The sequence below is a fragment of the Cavia porcellus genome, unplaced genomic scaffold (genome assembly GCF_034190915.1).
Source record: "Cavia porcellus strain 051 isolate PalLab524CR breed Dunkin Hartley unplaced genomic scaffold, mCavPor4.1 scaffold_14, whole genome shotgun sequence".
Taxonomy (NCBI): Eukaryota; Metazoa; Chordata; class Mammalia; order Rodentia; family Caviidae; genus Cavia; species Cavia porcellus.
In genome coordinates, this window is record NW_026947497.1 from 9,642,063 (window position 1) to 9,661,014 (window position 18,952).

At 44.9% G+C, this 18,952-nt stretch overlaps 1 protein-coding gene across 1 annotated transcript in view; it reads left to right on the forward strand.

The window, feature by feature from the left end:
* Nucleotides 1–6,820: 6,820 nt before the first annotated feature.
* Nucleotides 6,821–18,952, forward strand: part of Enpep (glutamyl aminopeptidase) — an 80,650-nt gene continuing 68,518 nt past the window's right edge. Inside the window, exons 1-2 of the mRNA XM_023564343.2 lie at nt 6,821–7,643; nt 18,369–18,510. Of these exons, the coding sequence (XP_023420111.2) occupies nt 7,033–7,643; nt 18,369–18,510 (753 nt within the window). The 5' untranslated portion in view covers nt 6,821–7,032. The remainder of the gene's footprint in view (nt 7,644–18,368; nt 18,511–18,952) is intronic.

Genomic DNA, 18,952 nt, shown 5'->3' on the forward strand with positions numbered 1-18,952 from the left:
ATAAGCTTATAGTAAATCCAAAATTACTACCATAATATATCTTGCTATCTTTGAAATAGCTGCTTCTGCCATCGAATTTGAAATAATCAAACAAAACAAAAGAGAATAAACCCAACCCAACAAAACATTGGGAATGATACAGGACCTCCAAAACAACACCATAGGCAATCAACAATGACTGCAACCCTCAGAAGGAGATCCCCCAGATGTCACACTGTGTAACACTGTCATCTGAACCTACGATCAGACCACTGGCCCTAGACCTGCAGTGTTAGTGAAACACCAAAGCACCACAGCATCCAATTGCATTTCACCTCCTTAGCTATCAAAACAGTCTGTGTTTCTCCGGATTGGCCAGTCACTTATGGTGGGGGTTTGGGGGTGTTGGTACTTCTTGTTTGCCAGCCCAGGCACTGGATGGGGCTGGGGTCTGGTTGTCCCCACTCCAGTGGTGGCCCATGGCGTTGGTTGGTTCCCAGACAGGGTTTGCTTGCTGATACGGTCCTGTTCTCTCTACCCCTGTCCGTGAACGCGGTGACTCACAGGGAGAGGCTGATTTTCCTTTTGTATTGAGTTACAACCAGAGAGTTATCTTCCTTCTCATCTTTGAAAATCTTTCTTTTTCTTCCTGCCTCTTGCCTTTGCCTTTTGTCCCTGTTTCTTGTCCCCTCTTTCTCATCTCAGCTGTGTTTAGATGTGGCTCACTGAATATTTTCCTTCTTAAAACGTTTCTTGACATCCATAGCCAGACATCAGGCAACATCTGGCCGTACAGGACCTCTAGATAGTTACAGCACAGTGTCAAGAGCTGGGCACATTCATTCTCCCAAAACTGTTATACAGATTCAATGCAATCCCAATAGAAATTCCATCAACATACCTTATAGATCTAGAGAAATCACTCCTAAATTTCATCTGGAACCAGAAGAGACCTAGAATCACAAAGGCAATTCTAAGCAGCAAAGACAAAGCAGGAGGCATCACAATCCCTGACTTGAAATTATACTACAAAGCAACAGTAGTAAAATCAACATGGTATTGGAATCAAAACAGAGCTGAAGATCAATGGAATAGATTAGAAGATACAACCACAACTACAAACACACTCAACCACCTTATCTTTGATAAAGGAGCCAAGCAGGTTCACTGGAAGAACGACAGTCTCTTTAATAAATGGTGCTGGAAAAACTGGCTCTCCATTTGCCGAAAACTAAAGCTAGACCCATGTCTATCACCATGTACTAAATTAAAATCTAAATGGGTCAAAGATCTGAATATTAAAACAGAAACACTAAATCTATTGGAAGACAAATTAGGTAGAAACCTTGGAGACATAGGAGTAGGTAAAGAATTCATGAACAGGACTCAAACCGCACGGGAAATACTTCCCAGAATCAATAACTGGGACCACTTCTTATTAAAAAGTTTCTGCATGTCAAAAGAAATCTCCAGCATAGTGAAAAGAAAACCCACAAACTGGGAAAAGATTTTAGTGAACTCTCTCTCAGACAAGGGCCTCTTGTCTAAAACATATAAAGAATTAAAGAAACTCAGACCTCCAAAATTCAAAGATCCAATCCAAAAATGGGCATCTGAGATGAATATGCAATTCTCAGATGAAGAAATGCAAATGGCAAATAAATACATGAAAAAATGCTCATCATCATTGGTCATTAGAGAAATGCAAATTAAAACCACACTGAGATACCATCTCACTCCTGAAAGAATGGCCAGGATCAAGAAAACCGACAACAAATGCTGGAGAGGCTGTGGGGAAAAAGGAACTCTCCTGCACTGCTGGTGGGAGTGTAGACTGGTACAGCCTTTGTGGAGATCTGTCTGGAGATTTCTCAAAAAGTTGGGACTGGAAATCCCATTTATTCCAGCTATTCCACTTCTAGGCATATTCCCAGAAGAACTGAAAGCATCATACCACAGTGATATATGTGCACCTATGTTTATAGCAGCACAATTTGTAATCGCCAGATCTTGGAAACAACCCAAGTGTCCATCAACTGAGGAATGGATAAAAAAGTTGTGGTATTTCTATACAATGGAGTATTATTCAGCTATAAAGAAGGATCACATTGAGATATTTATCAATAAATGGGCGCAGCTTGAGACCATACTCATAAGTGAAATAAATCAATCTCGCATGTGTGAATACTGAATAGTTTCCCTAATGTAAGTAATGATTCAAATATATAAAAATATGTGGTAATCATGATTCCCCATTAGGTGGCCTTGGAGCCTTATAAAGTTTTCACTCATTAATTAGAAAGGCTTTATTCTGGGCTTCTTGATTTGAAAATATTTGAAGCTAGAGTATATGAAGTTTTATCCAAATATATCAAGGAAAAAGACACTATGGTAACTACTATTAAGTCAGGTTATAAGGTGGTGAAGTACTAGGTTGTTGAAACAGTCATGCTGTGACCTCTATTGTTATATTGTTATGTCCTGTTTTATCTCCATCTCCCCCTAGTTGTTTCAAAAAAATTATTTAGTCATTTCTTATGTTTGTCTTAATTAAAGAAAAAATTCAAAAAAATTAGGATATATAAATAGTAACTCTTTTTGATTTCCTATTGTTTTGAAGTCCTGTAGCACTCCCACGATCTTGTTTTGACTGATTAGACTCTGTTCCATTCTATATGGTAGTATCAAGTTTGAAGACATAGGCAACTACTTTGAAGACAATAAGATTCACTAAGATACCCATTCTGGTTTGACTATTGTCTTCTTTGGAAGTCCTGTAATGTTTACAATGCCTAAGTTTTATTGGTCTTGTTCTCTACTGTTTTGTCCAACTTTATAATATCTAATGAGATAGACAATTCTTTTTAAGGAAACAAGGGACAACGTTGATAACCATTGTTGATAAACTTGTACTCTGTTCTACATCATGTGCTATGTCTATCCTTGGTATTGACTGACAGCTTTGTTTTGCCATATTTGACTGTATTCTTCCCCCCCCCCCCCCCGCCAAAGAAAGTAATAAGCACTAAGGAGTAATGAAATCCAAAGTGCGTGAATTTTGTTGTAAAAAAGAGAGGGAAAAAAAAAAAAAGAAAAAGAGCTCTAACGGATATAACAGCAAGTGTGTTTAGGGGTGTTAAATAGCTGACTTTATCAATGTTTTTGGATCATTGAACACAGCTGTTTGCAGTCTACCTGTTTGAATGTCCACCTTGTATTCTTTGATACTGTGATTTGAGGAACTATTTTCAAGATGATAATATGTAATATACTAACAGATGATTTCTTACTGTTATGTTTTTTTTGTTTGTTTGTTTTGTTTTTTTTGTTTTGTTTTGTTTTTTTGTAGTTCTGTATTACGTGTACCCTTACACCGCTTTGGTTTGTTTTGTGTTTTTCTCTTTTTCCTCTTAAATAAAAAAAAAAAAAAAAAGAGCTGGGCACATTTTTGGAACTAGTCCTAGTACCCAGGTGCACCACTAGCACCCAAGGGACCCAGAAGGCTCTGTAGCCTCTGAGGAATCTTTCATTCGTGGACATAACAAAAGGGCTTAAAATGGGAGCCCAAGGGCCAAAGGGGGTGCAATGTGGGTCTTCAGTGTTGGGGTGAGCTCTTGCTTCAGTCTGCCTGCCACGAGGCTCAAGACCAGACACAGTTTCTAGCTCCCTGCCTCTGCTGGTATCTTTCCCATCTTTCTTGGAATTTGATCTGATTTTATTTTCCCTCAACATTCCTGGCATGTCATATCATGACTCCCCGTTCTGGATTCATGGTGTTCTTTCCCTTCCTTGTTCCTTATGCATTGGTTATTCAATAAATAATCAGGACACATTTATTGTGTGTCAAAGGGGAAACAGATACTGGACTTCGTACTTGCAACAGGGAACCATAACTTATGTGAAAGCCAGGGGAGGTGCAGTCTAGGTCTGGAGATGGCAGCTCACTGCCGCTGTTCCAGGGTGGGCGGTAAGTGGCCCTTTGTTCACTCTACTGTCCAGCACCAACCGGGGGGAGTAGCCTTTCAGTTGAAGATTATCCAATGCAAACCATTTGATCTGGGGCCACTTGTGTGCTCCATCGTTCTGCATGCAGGATCAGAACCCCTGCTCATCTCTCCTCTTCTCCTAAGGGGCAGCCTCGGTGGGCTCTCGATCATCAGGGCCAAAGCCTTTTGCCACAGACTGCGTCTTTCAGTGTCACGTGGTGAAAACTCGAGGCTCGTGTTTAGTCAGTCCTAGCATGTGACCCCAGATGTGGAGAGTGCATGTGCTGGCCCTGCTTCCCTGCTCCTGGGCTGTGTGCTTTGTCTCTGTCCATTAGGTCACCCTGACACACTGTCCTGAGAACGTGCGGTGACCTTTACTGGATACAGTTGGCTTTAGGGTTTGGTGCTAAGATATGAGCATTTCACTCAAAATTTGTACACACATTTCGCCATCTGCATTTATTTATTCTTCTAGCAAAAAAAAAAAGTGCACTTAAATAACGACTTAAGGTGGAATTTCAGGGACGGTAGGAGAGCCTGTACGGCATTCCAGTCCTCCTCAGTGTCCTCCATCCCAAAGGTCTAGTATATTCCCCCTCAGTCCAGGCAGAAGGTCTGGTGGTGACTCTCCTGCCTCTCTAGGCCAGGTGGATTTCAAGTTAGTTCACATAGGCTTGCTCATCTGAGGTTTTTTTTAAAATGTGTTGAGCTTAACATAATTTTATGTATATTCTCCCAAATGGCTTCCTTTCCATTTTTCCTTTCATTATAGTGAGGTAAATTTGATCCACATTTTGTCTTTTGTTTTTGAGACAGGCATCAAAATATCTGACCATCAAACACTCAGTGAAATGTTGGACACTCTTAACAAAAGCAGTGTTTTGAGTTGAAATTCAGAAGGTCAGTTGGCAGAATTGAAGCACGCTGTGGTCTGAAAGAGTTTATAATTGCTTCAGAGTGTGCAATTAATAAATACAAGATGGGATCATAATTTTGGAAAACTTTATCTCCATTTTCTTTCTCTATTATTTTGTGAGAAAACAATACAATGGACTTATTTTGCCTTAAGTCGTCTTTGTGTTTTTGTTTTGCTGTAATTGAGAATGGTTTCACGAAGCATTTCTCAAGAGTATACTCCATGGAACATAAGTCCCTCAAAAACTATTTCACAAAACAAAGCAATTTTCTCCACTTGGTGTGGAAATTACTCCTAGCCTTTCCTCTCTGGAGGATCACACTGTCACCACGCAGACATTCTGAAAAAAGAAGCAGTAAACAAAATCTTGTCTTTAACCCAGAATTGCCTGTTCTGTTCCTCTGTCTATTCCTAACCATGGACTGCACTTTGAGAAACGCTAACTTTTCATAGCAACTTAACCCTTGAATATTCCTCCTAGTTAGAGAACAGCACTGGTGTAATCAGTAAACACGTCGTCTTCAGGCTCGCAGGACCTGGGTTCAAACCTCAGCTCTGTCACTTACCAGGTATATGACAGTCAACAGTGACAACGTCTTTCAAAGTCACTCTTCTCTCAGAAGTGGGTGTCAATACAGATCTGAGAGTGGAGAAGATTTGGACAACTTCTGGGAAGTCCTTTGGATGATGCTTGACGCCCAAACACCTCAGGACCTTTGTAATTATTTTGTCTTGTCACTCTCAGCGATGCTGTGGAGCCTTATGGGGTCCAAGTTACTCCTAAATACAGAGGTTGCTGTGACACCCCCACATTTCTGTTTATTTAGATGCACAAGATTTTGCCTGATCATGGAAATCTCATCTCAGCAAGCCAATTTTTGCACCTGGAGTCTGCTCCAAACGTATGAAGCGTGGTCCCAAACTACAGGGAATGTCTAAATTCTAAACATTATTATAGTAAGAAAACATTGTCACGAATCTCCCCCAAAATATTTCCCCTTTCTTTGAACACGCCCATCCGGCCAGCGTGCCATTTTCTGCAGCAGTGCTGGGAGTCCCTTTCCTGCACCTTTAGCTGTGTTGTTGTTGCCTCCTCAGTGACGTCCTGAGTTGACCCTAAACGTCCCCCTTCCTTGGTCACAGCACCAGATGTCGAGAATAAGGAGAGGAGCGCGCAGCGCCCTGTCCACTGGGACTCACCTGCAGCAGATGGCACCGGAAGCAGCATTCACTGTGGTTTTGATCGCGCTGACCAAAGAGAGCTTCCACAGGCAGGAAGGACACCAAGATAAGCATGTTAGACGTGAGCGTGAATGTATTTTAAAAGTTAAGTCAACATCGTGTTTCGTGATCACCCTTGGAAATGACTGCATTGAAGTCTGCAGAAGTCAGGCCTACCTGGCGACCAACTCCAGAGACACGCAGGCCGCCCCCTCATCTCAATCTGCCTCTCCCCGATTTCTTTGTGCTCCCCTCTTTTATCCAGCATCCTCTGAGCCTCTCTGGGGTCATCCTGGTTCTGCTTTACTAACCACCACTCCTGCCAGCCAGCGTTTCCTGCACACCCAAGTGACCTGTCCCAGCACCAGCCCTGGGAGATGGCCTGTGTACATCCCATGGGGACAAAGAAGGGACAGGCTCAGCTTCCCTGGGCGGGGATCTGATGAGGCAGAGTCGTTGAAGAAGCCGTGGTCCAGGTGCAGCCAAGGTCAGCCCGGCGGGGAGCAGCGAGGCCAAGCAGCAAAGGCTGCATCTCCCTCTGTAAGCACATCCCTCTGCCAAAGGCTTTCACGCTGAAAACTGCTGACAGAGCTTTGGCAAAAAAAAAGAAAAAAGAAAAAAGCCCTCCCCCTCCCTTTGGCCGATAAGCAGGGCCTGTTTTATATTTAACCCGCCCGGGGCGGGGGCGGGCGGGGCGCGCGGTTTATTAGGGCCGCTCCTGCGCCCGCCCCTCCGCTGCCCCGCGCCCGCCGCCGCGCTGTCCCCGCCGCGGGCCCCGGACGAGTGGACGCGGACGTGGACGGGAACGCGAAGCGGAGGGCTGCCGGCCAGGGCATCCCTTCCAGCTTTGGGGAGGAAGTCAGCTGACCCCGCTCATCTTGGCTCCGGAGCGCGCTCTTCCACGCATCACTTGGGGCCGCAGCCGCCACGATGAACTTCGCGGACAAGGAGGACTCCCGGAGGTACTGCATCCGCGGCTGGCACGCGGCCCTCATCTGCGCCGTGGTGGTGGCCGTGGGGCTCATCGTGGGACTGTCGGTGGGCCTGACCCGCTCGTGCCCGGACGTGTCCACCACCGTCCCGGGCCCCCCGCACTCGACGGCGGCCCCGCCGCAGGACCAGAGCGCCTGCCCGGCCAGCGAGGACGCGAGCGGGCCGTGGACGAACTTCAGGCTGCCGGACTCGGTGGTGCCGGAGCACTACGACCTGGAGCTGCAGCCCGAGCTGGAGCAGGACACCTACACCGGCAACGTGACCATCACGCTGCGCCTGCAGGAGCCCAGGAGCTACTTGTGGCTGCACGTGCGTGACACGAAGGTCACGCGCGTGCCCCAGCTGTACACGCCCGCGGGCGCGCAGGTGCGGGTCTCGCGCTGCTTCGAGTACAAGGCGCAAGAGTTCTTGGTGCTGCAGACCGCGGAGCAGCTGCCGGCCACTCAGGGCAACGGGCTCTACCGCCTGCGCCTGGAGTTCGCGGGCCGGCTGGACGGCTCGCTCGTGGGCTTCTACCGCACCACCTACGTCGAGGACGGTCAAGTCAAGTAAGGACCGCGCACTCCTCCGCCTCCTCCTCCTCCTCCTCCTTACTCCTCCTCCTCCTCCGCACTGTCCCTCTGAGCTCTGTCTGTCCTGCCTGTTTCAGTTCTGATGTGTTTTCAAAGCTGTCAGTTAAAAACAAACAAACAAACAAACAAACAAACACCCTGGAAAGTGGGCCAGGCCAGGACACGCATGGGAGCGCAAAAGGCCACCATCAAGCTCTCGTGGCCTCAGAGGGCACCGGACGCCGCAGCCTCTGCTGCTGTTTGCACCGCGGGTGTAACTGCTGTGTGCGCGCGGAGGTCTGACTCGGTCCTCGCGGGTTACCCGGCGGTGGGGATTGTAAACCCAGCGATCTCGGCGATCCAGCATACAGTCAGCAAATGCCAGGGCCGTCTGTGAGCGCCAGGTCTGTTTTTCATTTCAGGGGAGAAGAGGGACGTGGGAAGAATGACACTAGGTCGGCAAAAATGCTCACGTCTGTCTGGCGGGGAGGTGGGCTGTCTGCGCCGCCGCTGGGCTTTAAGGAAGCACCGAGTCCCGCGGCGCGAAGCGGGCCGGGGCCGGGGAAGTGGGCTCCATCGCGGGCCGGGGCCCTTAAGGAATCGCGCAGCAGCCCTGCCGAGCCTTCCGCCTCCTCTAGGCGCGCGAGTGCTGTGGCCCTCGCCTAGGTCCTTCTGGGTGCGCCAGTGCTGTCCTTCGCCTCTGTCCTCCAGGCGCACAGTGCTGTTCCTTGCTTCGGTCCTCAGCGCAGAGGCATCCACACACGCAGTGCTCAGCTGGTGCCTGCACCGCCCTCCTCTGGGCTCTGTTAGGGTTGATAGGCTCTCTTTGCATCCATATAGCTTGGTCCAGGGGATGCGGTGCCCCGGTGCCCGCCCGGGGAGGAAGGGTGCAGGACAGGGACACGGGGCCACCGGCCCTCAGGTCCTGCAGGGTAGCTGGCTGAGAAAGCTCAGTCCGGGCTCGGAACCGGTCCGGGTCGGGCGGCCTCCAAAGAGGCCTCTCTGCTGTCCTTGGAAATGCCCTGCGAAGCAAAGCAAGACTTAGGCCGAAGGTCTTTCTGCTCTGTTAGAGCGGTTCAGGGATTGAAGAGGAAACATTTCCTTAACCCTGGCTAACGGTGTGGGGCACAGACCACTGAGTGAGGCTGGCATTGGAGAAAATATTTGAATCCCAGCACTGTCTGAGGCTGAAGCAGGAGGAATGCAAGTTTAAGCCTGGCCTGGGGAAGAAAGCATCTTAGCAAGATGCTATTGCAAAATAAAAGAATTTGAAGAGGGCTGGGATGTAGCTCAGTTTGAAGTTCAATCCTTGGACTGCAAAACTAAATAAGTAGACTAATTAGTTAAAATAACCCTAAAATTTGGAGGGACCATGATCATATAGATCTTGTATCTTAATGCTTCTAGTAACAAAAAGCTTATTTACTGTTTGCGTTTTCCTATCTATAAAAGTTACACTATAAAAGGCACAGAAAATTATTGAGAAGGAACTCAGAAGACCTCTACAAGTAATTTTAACACTCAGTGGTAATCTGTGTTAACTCGTTAATATACAATCTAATATTTTTCTAGGCAATCAAATTTGTAATTGAACTGTCTAGCTATCTTTTTGTCTTTTTAAACCTAATACATTATAAGCATTTCTTATTCTTAAATATTTGCAGGAAGCTGATTTTAAAACTTATACAATAGTCCACCATATGAATGCACTGAAAAATTTAGCTCAGTTCCCTATTGTTGGCCATTTGAGTTGCTTCTAGTATTTGATTATTATGAACAAGTCAGAGAACAACACAGCTGGAAATTCATCTTTATATGTTTATTTTGTTAGATAGAATATTACCCCCAAAATAGAACTGCTGGGTCAAAGGGGACAAATATATCAGGAAACTTGTAACTTCCTTTGTTTATCATTACATAAATAATATACATTCACTGTAGAGAGTGTGGAAGGTAGAGAAGACTGTAAGAAAAAATAAACATCCTTCCATAAATTCATTCTTTAAGTACACACAGTGGCCACACTGCTGATATTTAGGCAGCGCACATTTTCTGTATTTTTTCCAGCACAGGTAAATGATGTTATATTGTGTGGTATTAATACACTTTTTCAAAATGACATCAATATTTCAACTGATACCATTTGCTATTTATTAAAAATGATTTTATGAGTAACTTTATAGGCCATATATAAGTCTAATGTAATTAAATCAATTGAGTATAATCATTAGACTTAAAGATAAATGCTGCTTCTACTCAACACAATGAACATTCTATTAAATTTTTAATATTTAATACTTAATAATTCCTGCAACATTCACCTAAACCACAAATGTATGGATGCATTTACACATGTTCATGCACTTGCAAATGTACGGACATTTACAACATGAGTTGCAAGGACACGTTTGTGTGTATGTCTCTAAAGTGGCTTTCAAAATTTATGCCCTGAATTGCACTAACAATGTATGAAAATATCTATTTCTGCAAGTTTTTAAAAAAGTATAATGATGTTTTTAAAGTGCTTGCCAACTTCATAGAGACAAAGGCATAAGGTTCTTAGCAATGACACCTAGAGTAGACTAAAATATTCATCAGTGTGAACACATGTCAACACTTTAAAATTATCAGTAAAATTTTAAAAGCCATGAAAAAATTAATAAAGTGAATAAAAATGTATACACTACATGAAAGGCCCCAAAATATGGAACAAGTTTCTGTTAATAAATTTGTTACATAGTTTGCAGGGTTTTTAAAAAGCCTTATGTATCTAAATATATGATAATCAATCTGACCCTGGATTATTTTTTCTTACCGGTTAACTTTACCATAATATATAAATGGGACAGCGACCACTCTGATCCTCAGTGGGCTTGGTTTTCAGCTGGCAAACCAGCAAGACTGGTAGAGAGCATCACTGCATATGACAGTCATAGATATTCATTCATTCATTCATTCATTCACTTATTTACCTATTATTTACTGAGACAGGCTTTCCCTGTTCAGTAGAAGACGACCTGGAACTTGCTATGTAGCCCAGGCTGATCTTGAACTTGTGATCCTCCTGCTTCAGCTCCCAAACGCTGGAATTATAGCCATGCGCCACCCCACCTATATATAGGATACAGTTTTAAGTACCACTGTTCTAGTGCATTTTAAATAGGCAGTCAAGATAGATTTTCTTATGTCTTCGGCATGTAACAGTTGTGCTTGAATACATAGTGTGTCATTCAGGGTGAGTGATATCTACAGCTCCTCAAACATTTATCATTTCAAGGTAGTGAAAAGTTTCAAAATTCTTCCCAGCAGCTTTCTGAAATATGGGGCTCGTTAGCATTACATACAGTCACCCTCCCATACTGCAGCACCTGTGAATCAGTGCCCTTCGATCCGTCTTTCCTGACTTCTCTCTGGCTTCTGCTGACTATCGCTGTACTCTGAGTTCCATGAGATCAATGCTGCTGCCTCAGGTGAGTGAGCTGACCCAGCGCTTATCTTTCAGCACCTGGTTCATTTCATTATTAACCTAATGTCTTCCAGTTGTGCTCCTCTAGCTGCAGATAACGAAGTTTCATCTTTTTGCAGCTTGGCGGTATTCCATTGTCTAAACGTCACTTTTCCCCTTCATCCATTCATCAGCGGTGGATGCTCTGGTTGTCTCCATTTCTTAGCTGTTGCAAATAGCTCTGCAATGTACAAGGGAGAGAATACTGAGTTCATGCAGAATGAATATAAAATTTAATTCTGGGGTCGAGTTTCAGTACTTTGGGATATTATGCAATGACCACAAAGCACATTAACCACCAGAGTGCTCCAGCGTACCCCAAGCCACTGGAGGTTGCTCTTGGTAGGAGCCCAAACCACTTGATTACCATGAACACAAACAGGACTTGAGTTTCACAAAGAGGAGGCAACAACCCCACAAGCTTTCTCCGCAAAGTGAGAGGGGAGTGGGAAGTGGATCGTGCCCACACTGGCTTGCTGGGACCAACCCGAAGGAGGACAGCTGAGAAACGTTGAGTCTCCTGTCTATGGGGACCCTCCTCCCCCTGCTCTCTCCACTGAGCAATGCCACCGAGAACTGGGCCTTGGGCTGTGTCCTTGCGCGCTCCTCTGCCTCTTTTGGGTTAAGCACGAAGTTCAGCTGTTCTCTCCCCCAAAGCTCCCGACCCACCCACATCTCCAGCATGTCCATTCTCTGTTCCCAGAGGTCCCCATTTCATTTCATTTTACTCTATCTTAGCCAAAGGCCTGAGTGACTGGCCCAGCATTTCTCATAGTGTGTTGGGATCTGGCTGTGTGGCGGGTGACACCTAAATCCTCCCCCAAGAAGTAGCAAGAAAGGCATCAGTGTCCACGTTAATTTGGGCCATAATACTAAATGCACATTTTGATTTTCCTTTTTTTTAATTTTGAAAGTGTTATCTTTTCATTAATCTATCTGATAACGCTCACTGTGAGTCTTTAACAAACTGACCAAGGATGTAATATCTCCCCTGCCTGTGACTTGGGGACCTCTTCTGTGTGGTTCCCGAGTAGAGAACTGTGTTGCTCCTGACCTAGCACCCAGGGAACACTCAAATAACCTGGTGACTGTACAGAAATATTTCTCATGGCACCCATGTGACAGGCATTCTCTAGCACAGGAAGGATGTCCTGCATCACCACGACTCACAGACAATTTCAGCTTTCTCCTGGGATGTCACCCTCTCACTCTCACTCAGTCAGAGTGGAAAATTACCCTCTGTTCCTCTTCCTCCATCTCATGGGAAGGAGCAGCACTGTGTCAAATCTTTTTTTGACTTTGGAATGCACTTTTCAGAGTTTAATGACTGAGAATCATTGGAATTGACAGGAAGTAGAAGAATTTAAGAAAAAGACAGATCACCTCTAGGTCGACTTTTTAAAATGTTCTTTACAGCCCTGGTAAGATCAAAGCTCAATTTTAATAATTTGCTAGGATTTCAATAGGCAAAGGCAAATCGAAGGTAAATGTAGACAGAAAGGTAAAGTGCCAATTCAAAAAATCATACTTAGGAAAAGAAAATCAGGCTGCAGTCCCTTAGACAAAGAGGCAAGCGAGGGTAACTCTAAAAGCCACTCCAGAAAGAGAAGGGAGTTTGGCTGTGATGGACACCATGGGAAAAGAATTGATGAGTGGCTCTTTGCAGGTGGATGGTGGAGGAAAGGGGTCAGTCAGCACTGGGGTACACCAGAGACCTACGAGGATCCAGGACAGAGATTCGGACCAACAGATAGGGCAGCGAGGCCAGGACAGGGAAAAGAGGGTGCAGAGGGAGGCGTACGGAGGAAACATGGTTAAGCTTGGACTACTGAGTGTAGATTATGGGGTAGGGGTGTGGAGTGACCTCAGGATATGACCTGATAGTCCTGTCCTTGAGTGGTATTGGAATTGGAGAAGAAGAGTGGGTTTAGAAGAACTTAGCCTGGGCATCTTCATTGGCAGAAATGTACTGTATGATTTATTGGGCATTCAGGTAGTTGTTCTTGGTTGTTTTTGCTTTGATTCAGAGTGAACTGGGCTATGTCTTGTGACCTCACCGCCTCCCCCTCAGCTTGCTCTAAGGTTGCCTTGGCCACTTGCACTCTGACAAGTGACAAGGATGGTGGCCTTTGGTGAGCTGAGGGTTTTACTCGCCAGGCTTATGAGGGCCTTGTCAACACGGCAGGAAGACACCTCATAGAAAGGGTTCATCCACCCCACCTGGCCAGCATCCTTGTCCGGGGCACCCACAGGCCACTTCAGAAAGCTTTCTGCTATTCTGTCAGGCTCTTCCTGTTAATTTATCACACAAGACATCAGATTTTAAAAAGAGGAAACTTGCATCACTGAATAAAACCTCTCCAAAGAAACTGTGATCTAAAGTTGTTCCATAATGCCCATTTTTACCTTGTTTTCCAGTTTGCATAATCATTTGAAACATTTATAAGTGACAATTTATATCTATTTATAACAATTTACAAATGTTGATGAATAATTCAAAACTTTATAATTTATAGAAACTCACAATAGCTTACTCTTGGCAGAGCTTGACATGCAGAAACATAGGCTTGGGAGTTACCAGGAGTCCTTGAGAAAAATACCAGCTTGGCACCCTAAACGGTGGTTCTAGTCCCTAGAGTATTTGCGTACAAAGTAATTTTGTTCCATTGTATCTTGTAGACAAATGAGTGAATTCTAAATACTGTAGGCTGTGTGGAAAAACATACTGAGGCTTCTAGGTTTATAGGAAATAGCACAAAGTGTCTCCCGCCTTATGTCAATTTCAAGGGACTCTCAAATATACCAATGAGATCTGCCTGTTCCACCCTCCTGGCCTGCCCCCCGGACAAACCTAGTGACGCCCAGAGAAGCTTCCTGATTTGCTCCAGATCCCATTTGAGGGACCACACAGTAGGATTAGAGTGTCAGCATTTTTGTTCTCAGGAGAGAGCTTTCCTCTAAAATCACAGGACTTCCACAAAGAAAAGGACATACATTCTGCCACGTGGGCCACTTTACCCACCCCTGTGTCAGTGGGCTGGACCTGCTGTGGTTGATATTTGCTGTGACGACCACCCATACAGCCCAGGGTGCCACATGGCAGCATCCCAGCAGGACCCTCTGTGCCTGTGGACAGCTCGGTGCCCTCTGATTCAGGAGGGCAATGTTAGTCCACAGCTGAGCAGAGCCTCTGTTAAAGAGAGAACAGAAAACCACCGAAAAGCCCTCTCTCCTGGGGCCTTAGGGCGTGTGTTGCAGCATCTGGGAGAGAGAAAGAGACTGTGGTTAGCAGTCTGTGTGACGGCCATTGCTTGGGAAGAGGACTCTGCAGTTTCCTCCCTCTCGCCTCACACCCTCAGGAGCTGGCGGCTTGTTTCTGAGGTGTGAGGGTCCCCTAGAAGTGCCTCACCCTTCCTTCTGCCTCAGAAGCCAGAGGGATGGTGAGGGAAAGCACGCTGGAGCTTGGCGGGTGCCTGGGACCGTGCAGCCCAGGAGTGCTGTGTGTCTGCAGCGATGGGGGCCTGTGAGGCCCCAGGCACTTTGCCGTGCTGGGCTGTTAAGCCAGCTATGAACCGGGATTATTCTACTCCAGAGTGTGCTCTGCAGGGGCTTCTCTTTTTGTGAGATAGCTTCCAATTTACAAAAAACTCAGAAGAAGAGTGTTTGAGGCTTCTAGAGATAATTTGCCCAGATTCATCAATCACTTGGTATGTTTGCTTTTCTTTTTTCTCTCCCTACCTCTTCCCTCCATCCTTTCTCTCTCTCTCCTTCCCTTTATTTTAGCCAAAAGTCAGAGAGGTGAGGTGCACAGGGCCATTTTCTAACAAAGCCACAGTGCAGTTATTAAAATCAAGAAATTTAACATTTATAACAATTATGTATATAACCATGTTTGTATCAGTTATGTATATGACCAAATATGGTTATGTCCATAACCACATGTCACTGATTCATCTAATAATGTGCTACAAACTTTTCTTAGTCCTGTATCCATTTTGGAATCATGCATTGCATTTAGTACCTGGCTCATTTATACTCAATTAAACTTGAACAGCCTTTAGCTTATTTTGTTTCTTGAGCCAAGGTCTTGCTATGCAGTTCTGCCTGGCCTTGAGCTGACCTTGAACCCAGGCTGGCCTTGAACCCAGGCCATCCTCCTGCCTCAGCCTCCCAAGGGCTGGCGTCCTAGGCATGCACTCCATGCTTGCAGTGTTGATATTTGATGAGTGCAGGCTAGCTGTTTTTAAAATGTCCCCCAATTTTAGTTTGTCTAAACTTAATGATTTGAAAATGAGAGTTAAGAATCCATGACAGGAATCTCACAGGTGTGATGCTGTGTTGCTCTCCGGAAATGACATCAGGAAATGTGTATTCTTGGTTTGTATGATTACTAGACATGCTTCCTTTAATCACTTGCAGGATGCAATAGGTTTCTCTTGTTTAAAGTTTTTCTTGTTTCTTTTTATAAAGTTTCTCTTGTTTTCTTTTTATAAGTAATTATCTGGAAGTTCTTTGAAAATGTACAAATATTCTATCCTCATCCAACTACCCTACTTCCGGTTTAGGCATCCACTGATGGTTTTCTAAATCTGTATCTCCGAAAATTACTGTCTGTTTCCTACTTAAGGAGGAACTTTCTCCCTCTTCTATTTATTTATTCATTTAACAAATCAGAGCAAGGGCCCATGGGTTCGTATGCTTGTTTAACGTCTACAATTCCGTGCTTGATGCGATGGTTCAGCTCCCCCAGGTTTGGTCAGTGGTGATCCTGGTTCCCCTGGGTCTTTTTGACCTCTTCCCATGGTCCTTCACGTAATTCCTTTTTTGGGCAGAAAACACTGTCCTGGGGTCATCTTGGACTTTCTTGACCCAGAGCTAAAATGAGCCATTTTTCCAGAGTCCTGGTTTCCTTCAGGGGAAAATAGTATCTCAAAATCACCTTCTGGGAATTAACTGTGCTCCTGACTACAAGCCGCTTTTCTGCCTCTAGTGCTGCTCTCCAGACAAGAACAGGAAATATGTGTCTCTCTGTGTGCCCGTCTGTAGGCCCACATCTTTCTTAAAAATCATTGAATTCACTGAGACCTGCACTACCGTTTGGTGCCGCAAGGATCCTCTCTGCCGTCCTCTGCACACAGAAGTCTGCTGTGTCCACCCGGGAAATCCCACCGTGTTATGCTCCCCCCTGTGCTGTCTTCCACTCCATTTGTTCATTTGCCGGCTTAGAACACAGGGAGAGTTGTTTCCACGTGGCTAACACAGAGCCACTGCAAACAGGATTTCCTGGCTCTGGTGCTTATTCACAAAGGTCGATATTTACATGCAGTGAGGTGAAATTCACACGCCTGGACGCCGTGATGGGCACAGCGCGGAGATCCCACAGATGCCGTGTCCTCCCGTCCTCATTCCAGAACTTCCCCTTCTCCAGTCAACACTTACTTAAAAGACAGCTACTTTTCTGGTTTTACTTATTTTACATGGATTTGTTGTCTTGACCAAGTTTTTAACAAGTAATTTGTTATATCTAGAAGATTTCTGGAAAAAAAAGAACCAAAAGTTATTATTGTTTCTTGTAGGTGGATCCTGACTTATGGCACATCCTTTTTTGACAAATCAGAGTCTATAACAAATCCTCAAACCCAAATCAATTGCAGACTCCTCCCAGGCCCACATTACCTGGCCAGCCTGGGCAAAGTGTCCGAGCCTATCTTGTCCTGGTCCCCTTGCTCTGTGGGGTCCTCGCCCTGGGCATCTTCGCACTCCTCAGCTGTATCCCTGGCTCTTCCTTACCGAAGAGCTCGCCACCCACTGTCCCCCCTTGAGGACAACCAACCCCAGATTTCTACCTGCGTGGCTTTTTGCCACACCCTGACCTCAGCGTGACATCATCTGTTCCAAGCCCTGCCTTGCAAGGGGAAGGGGCCGTCACCTTGCTTAGCCCTTCTCCTGGGTCCACCTCTGTCACACCCTCTATTTGACTTTTTGTAAAGCTCTCGTCATGCTCCAGCTTCCTTGTCTGTTACTGGTTGTCTCATGAGATGCAGTCTTCATTGTTCCCTCAGTATTTAGAATAATGTCTATCAGAGTGTGTACATGCATGTGTGTACATGTGTATATGTGCATGTTTGGACATGTGTGTGCATGCGTGTACATGTGTGTATGCATGTGTGTGAGGATGGGGCTCCCTGTTTGTGGGATGGATAGATGATCTAATAATTGAGCTTGGTATTCTTTGTGATATGCTTAGTGCTGGAGAATTTCAAAGATGAAATATTTTCCTTATATGAATTATTGATGAATATAAATCAACATTTCTCTACTTTTCCTTTTTTAAACTTTTATCTCTCTTTTCCAATGAGCAAATATAACACTGCTGTTTTACTATAATATGCTTACATGTAAAAAGTGTGTTTAGCCCCGGTACCGATAACAAGTTAAAAAAAAAAAAAGAGCAAACAAAAAAAGTGTGTTTATTGACTTTTTTGAGCAAATGATTCAGAAAATAGTGTTTTCACTTTGAAATTGTAGAAATATTAAATATTAATGTTGTTGCAAAGCCTAGTTAGAGTCGAATTTAATGCTGCTGTTTAATTAAAACAATTATTTCGATGCTGGAGATTGAAGCCAGGGCCTTGCACATGCTAAGTTTGTTGTCCCCCCCCAACTGAGCTGCACCCCAGCCCTGCAGGGCGGGCTTCACACGAAGCCCAAGTTCACTTTACCTGGAGATTACTCAGCCCTTCTCCCCACGGAAATGAAACCAGGGTTCTGTCCTCAGAGACACCTAAATAAGAAAGCATGTGCCATTAGGGACAGGAGCTGGGGATGCTGGCGGATACTCCTGTGGTCTGGGATGGGACACAGTGGCTCCCTACCCTCATTAGAGGTGAATCTTGGAGCTTGGCTTTGTGTTTGGCTCCTTGCTGCTCAGTGGCTTTGGGTGCAGTCAGAGCTCACAACTGGGTTTATTTTTGCTCATTTAACAGATTTTCCGTTATGGCATCAAAATATCCAATATTGGAAACAGTCCATCTCCAGATTTTCTTTTCTTTATTAACCTTAAAGTTTCAGGACAGTCTTTGCCAGCTCTAGATGAAAGCTCGAGTTAAGGGACATAATAGTTACAGTGCCACAGTTAGTCCACTGTTTGCTGTGGGGTGAGGACCCAAGGGGCCGTGGGTAGAAGCCCTGTGCATGAGTCTGTGTTTGTTTCTCAGGAGCATCGCAGCCACTGATCATGAACCAACCGATGCCAGGAAATCCTTCCCTTGCTTTGATGAGCCCAACAAAAAGGCAACTTACACAATATCTATCGTCCACCCCAAGGAATATCATGCACTTTCAAACATGCCCGTGGAGGTGAGTGATTCTGAGTGCTTCATTCATGTCTGGCCACAGCACCAGCTAAGTGACCTGATTTGTGATGGAGGAGAAGACACATTGAATTCTAAAACTACACGTGCACTATTGTTGATTTACAAGATTGAGAGTGTTGTTTTGCAGCTTTTTTTCTTTGACTTTTAGAAGGTATCTCAGTCCAGCAATAAAATCACTTTGCAGATTGTAAGCAAGAGACAATCCAGTAGACATACAATGGGTGATCAAAACAAATAGTGAATATTAAATTTTAAAAATTATTACAGTAAAGGACATTGCTATCAATCCCCTTCAGAAGACTCCTGTCCCGCTATTCTCGACATTTCATAAAAACAGTTCTGAAAATCCTCTTTTGTGAGTGCTTTTACAAAGTATGATCAAAATATGATGAATGCTGCTTCTGAGAATCATCGAGGGAAGGGCA